At 35.5% G+C, this 5,265-nt stretch overlaps 1 protein-coding gene across 1 annotated transcript in view; it reads right to left on the reverse strand.

Moving 5' to 3' along the window:
• Positions 1-5,265, reverse strand: part of LOC118326272 (gamma-glutamyl hydrolase) — a 10,835-nt gene that overhangs the window by 3,376 nt on the left and 2,194 nt on the right. Inside the window, exons 6-8 of the mRNA XM_035659241.1 lie at positions 4,942-5,048; positions 4,220-4,313; positions 3,989-4,126 (exon numbers count right to left, since the gene is read on the reverse strand). Coding sequence (XP_035515134.1) covers positions 3,989-4,126; positions 4,220-4,313; positions 4,942-5,048 — 339 coding nt within the window. The remainder of the gene's footprint in view (positions 1-3,988; positions 4,127-4,219; positions 4,314-4,941; positions 5,049-5,265) is intronic.

Raw genomic sequence — 5,265 nt, forward strand, 5'->3', positions numbered from 1 at the left:
AGGAGATTACAAGTGCACCAGAGGACCTTGCCGGCGGGACCGATTCGTGTTACAATCAAGCCGCACCGCCCGACAGATGATGACCGCAATACGCAGTGCTGACAGAGCCAGTGACGGCCAGCAGCTGGAAAGGGAACCACCACAATAGCTCCTATATAAAAAAAAAAAAAAGACGAATAAAAAGGAGGAAGAAATGCGTTGTCGAAAAGTTGAAGCGGTTGTCACATTGTGTTTTCGCGCTGGTTGATTCCGTGCTGATTGACAGAAGGAGAAAGTATGTAGATTTCCACCCCCTATTTCTGCTCGCTGTGGCTTTTTGACTCTTTTATTATTAATAACACTGACCCAGCAGCAGCAATCTGTTGTGACAGAGAGGGGGAGGAATAGAGCAGCACGGGCTCGATTTTCCCTGCTCCCGCCCCCCGCAGACGCACTGACGTGCGCGGGCAATCGTCGGGATCGCCCGGTCGCTGTGTTGGTGACGCCTGCTTGTGTTTCTAGCGTTCAATCAACATTTAGTGCGCTTATTACTAATATGTCTCTAACGGGCTAATTACTTAAGAGCACAATCAGTCCAAGAGTTAAACATTGTCATAGAACAAGTCCTCTGTCTGACAGGCGGATCACCCCCTCCCCCTGAACCTGTGACCTCCACACTTTTTATGCATTGTTAGGTCACACTGGAAAACCCTGAGGTTAGTTCAAATATATTAACTCCAACAATTAAGCATTAAAAAAATATTATTTGAGTACAAGTAACTGTTTATGTTTTATTGAAAGTAAATTAAAGTTAATTTATTAAAATTAATAAGGTAGGCCTAATTACATTCAAATGCACACTTGTCCAAACTATTTAAAATGTGTTACCACTTCAATTTGAACTTACAGTTTTTATTCCATTAAAGCAACTTATTACATACATGTACCTCAAAATTCAATGCTGTTAAAAAAATGTTATATCAATATATGATACAAATGGTAGCCCAATTAATTTTGGGCTTGGGTTACATTTTATAATGATATGAATCAACTTAAAAAAATGGGTATGGAACAAACTGGAATATACACCGATCACCTATAACAGCGATAATACAGTCTGACCACGACAAGAGTGAATATATTCATGCTCCTGTCCGTGGGGATATATTAGGTCACAACGACATTTGTCAGCAAGTTAATGTGGTTAGAAACAGGAAAATGGCAGCGTAAGTATTTTAGGCAACTTTGACAAGGCTAAATTATGATGGCAATACAACTGGTCAGAGCATCATCCAAAACAGGTGTGTGGGTGCAGCTCTTGTGGTGTTCCCAGTCTGCAGTGGTCAGGACCAAGGAAGAAAGAACCGAGACAGGTCATGATGCCAAGCCACTACATTGGAGTGAAGTGGCCAGTGTGTGCCCGATCAACAGACAACACTGTAGCCTGACACTGCTGAAAATTAACGCTGGTCCCTGATAGAAAGGTCAAACAAAACAACGAGTACTTCAACAGTAATTTTTAGTTGAATTAATTCATCGGAATGAGTGAAAAAAACATTAATCAATAATGCAAATAATCATCATGTCGTCTTTAAAGTGGCGATTATATCATTTTGTCATATAGCATGATATATTTAGGTCACCACAAGGGCTAGTAAAGTAATAACTCAATAATAATTCAACTTCATTTTCGAGCTCAACCATTCATTGTCTCCTCAGTTGGGACAGAAGATGGATACATTTATTTTTTGATGAAGGCTGTGAAGCAATGAACGGCCCAAAAAATATTCATTTTTGGGTAACACTGGTTTTCCAAGGTCAACATCCCTGCTCATTTAAAATTGAAATGTTTAATTGTACTGTGGGCCCCCTTTTGATAATGTCAGTTAGGCATTTATATTGCATCATATTGAGCTTTAGTGGGGCAAACACAACAAATAAATTCAATACCACATACTAATATGGCCCCATGAATAAACCTGAGGCTTTTGGACCCTTGATGTCGGAGCCCCTTTGTCAACTTGACCAAAATAAAGTCCTGAATAGAAATCGACCTCAAAAAATTACATTTAAATATATTAGTGATTCCATATCAACTCCATCGCTGATAAACCATTGGTATGATTGCAAGCCCAGAACCAGCTTCTAATTGACCTTGTGGTGAGGGTGTCACATCAGTTCTTTAATTGGCCTACAGTATCAAATGTGAATATTGATTCTAAAATATAAATAAATATAGAATAAATAATCCTGAACCAGCCTTAAATGTAATCAACCATTATTTGGTGTTAATTACAGAATAAAATTCCTTGAGGTTATTAATGCACAGAATGTAAAAAAAAAAAAAAAAAAAAAAAAAAAAAAAAAAAAAAAAAAAAAAAAAAAAAAAAAAAAAAAAAAAATGAACCCCTAAAAACACACCCATACACTGCCTTTCACTTAAGAAGTCCATCCAGATCCTGATAACAAAAGGCTTTTAAAATACAACAAAGCCGATTTATTAATGCAAAAACATTTATAGCAACAAGCATGTACAATAGTATTAGTAAAACATCAAGCCGCGTCCAGAAACCCTCCTCATCCTCTGATCAGACACAGTGTTGAAACAACCTTTGTTTAGAGGCCGGGGGCTGGAAGACAACTCAGAATAAGTAGAGCTGTTCATATCCTGTGAAGTTGCAGCGTAACATGTGTAGTTAAAATCATGATGGGCCCTCCTCAGGATTGTCAAAGCTGATGTAAACTTCTCCTTCCAAACAAAGCAAAAGGAGAACATGGATACAAAGAGAACAATAGAATACAACATAATAGATGATTATCTCTATGGGGGAAATTGGGTAAAACATAATTAGTTGAATTTTAATGAATTCGTATATTTTGAGCATAACTGGATAATTAATAAGTTATTTCCCAACAGCTCTTAAATTTGGTCTGTTTTAAAACCTCATTGTATTCATGTTAAATCTCTCTCTGTCTATCGAAGCTGAATAATTATCCTCTTTGTGTCTCTGGTGTGAATTAATATAATTAATTAGTAATATATCTGACATTGTGTGTAAAACCTGTGTGTATAAAGAAATTCCTTGATCCTTGATTAATAAATATTCTAAAAATGAAAATCAATTGAGAAACTCTTTAGAAATACAAAAACTACCTCAAACCATCAAGTACTGCATCATAATGGTGGAATAATAATGTAAGAATAATATATTTCTAGAAAGCATAAATAGCAAACAAAACATCTCACCATATACATCATTAGCCTGTCACAATGCAGTTTTTGCTCTTTCTCTTTTTAAAACCGCCATGTGCATAACACAGACAAAGAGGCAACGTCTGTATGATATAACCAATAAAAACTAAAAGAATTTCCATTTTTCTTTTTCATGTCTTTTTATCATTATTTTGTTCAATAGACCAACACCTGGATTAATTACAATAATTACAATTACAATAATGGGACTTTCTTTAATAAATTGGAATTTTCCCACTCACAATACCCCTGAATGTACGCCCAGGAATGAAGTTTTAGGTCATTTTAAATGTGTATCAGTATATATTTCAGTTAGCAGAGTCCATTTAATACTGTATACCATGTTATCCTAAATATCAACCCTGTGAGAAATGGCTCTTGTCAGTGCCAGGGTTGGTCAAAATGGATAAAGTCTTCAGTCGATCAGTATAGATTGTGATATAGAACACTTTATGAAAATTCAATTGAGAAACTTTTTATAAGTAAAATAAACAGCAGTGCATGAGTGTTTGTGTCTCTAATCCAGTGTATATAGTACCTGAAACATCACATTGATGCAAACCTCCTAAGTCCAGTATTAACATAATCAGTCTGACTCATTGACGAGCTACTACCCACTATGGTCTGATACAAGATATAATGAATATTTATTCAGGGAAAAGCTGCCTCACAGTCTGTATCTTCATATCCCACAACCATACTTAATACTTAATATATACTATCAGTAATTATTATTATTGATAATGTGTGTCCTACCTTCTTCAACAAAAAACTGAGCCAGCAGAGAAGATAACTGAACAGCATGAGCAGAGTGAGGAAAGTTCCGCTTTCTGTCCCACTGAAAACGGTTCACCTCTGGGTGCCACTGTGTTCCATAGAAGGGATATCTTTTACCTGGTAAAACCAATGAATATGTATTGTTTTTATTACAACTCTGTTACAGAGCAATGATTAAATAAATAATAATAAAAAAAACAAGCTTGTTACCTTCTATGGTTGAGACAAAGTGGGCTCCGTTCTCAGCGACGTTTGTAGACAGGATGGAGAAGAAACTCTGCAGCTTCTCATTTTCCTGGAAGGTCTGTAAGAACATTTATTTATTGGTAGTTTTTATTTAAGAATACCTTTAAATATATTTTAATGCTCCATATTGTAAATGTTAATCTATGTTTTTATTGTTATTTATCTATAAAAAAACATTCTTGTGCTTTCTTTTGATTCTGGTATCAATTAAGTAAGATTCTTTTATTTAATTATATTCCATTTCTGCCAAAAAAAAAATCCCCTAAAATGTTAGCATAACTGGGCCCTTAAGCGACTGATTAATGTGCTGGGACAGCTGCAGGGACAAAAAACATATTTCTCGTACCACGTGGTACAGACTTCCTTGTTTTCTGAGATATTAAATAAGTTATTCTATGTGGGTAATATGATTAAACACCAAAAATTAAATGACAAATATACAATATATAAGATTCATATCAGCTGAGACTTAAATTATTAATTAATCAAATTAACATGAACTAACTGTACTTTATGTCTCACTGAGGTTGAGTCAGAAGTTTCAGTCCTGTCTGACAGAAACCCTGGAAAATACATGTCTTGATTGTCTCTGATCTTATTTCTCAGCACCATAACAAGACAAAATCCCTGAGGGGAAGCAAAGCATACAGTACGATGAATATGGTCAGTAGAGGGATTTAGTGTACCTTTACTGTAACTCCATAGTGGTGAAAGTTGCCAGTCAGAGGTTCTTGGGTCAGAACTTTCATAAACTCGCTGGGGAAACCCTCAAACATCTTACTGGTGCTGGCCTCTAAAGACAGACAAACAGCAGGGGGATTTAAATAAGTAAATAAATGTTCTATATATGTATATAGAATATACACACACACATGTAAACATCCTAACTTAACCTAACTTTTATTTAATAAAAAAAAATGATATTATCATTGATTTGTAACTTGTTTCTACTGACACCAAGTGGTACAATTCAGTACATGCCAGAAAATGCTGCCAAACAATTAATTAGA

Source organism: Morone saxatilis, unplaced genomic scaffold (assembly GCF_004916995.1).
Source record: "Morone saxatilis isolate NCDOM2014 unplaced genomic scaffold, NCSU_SB_2.0 Contig16, whole genome shotgun sequence".
Taxonomy (NCBI): Eukaryota; Metazoa; Chordata; class Actinopteri; family Moronidae; genus Morone; species Morone saxatilis.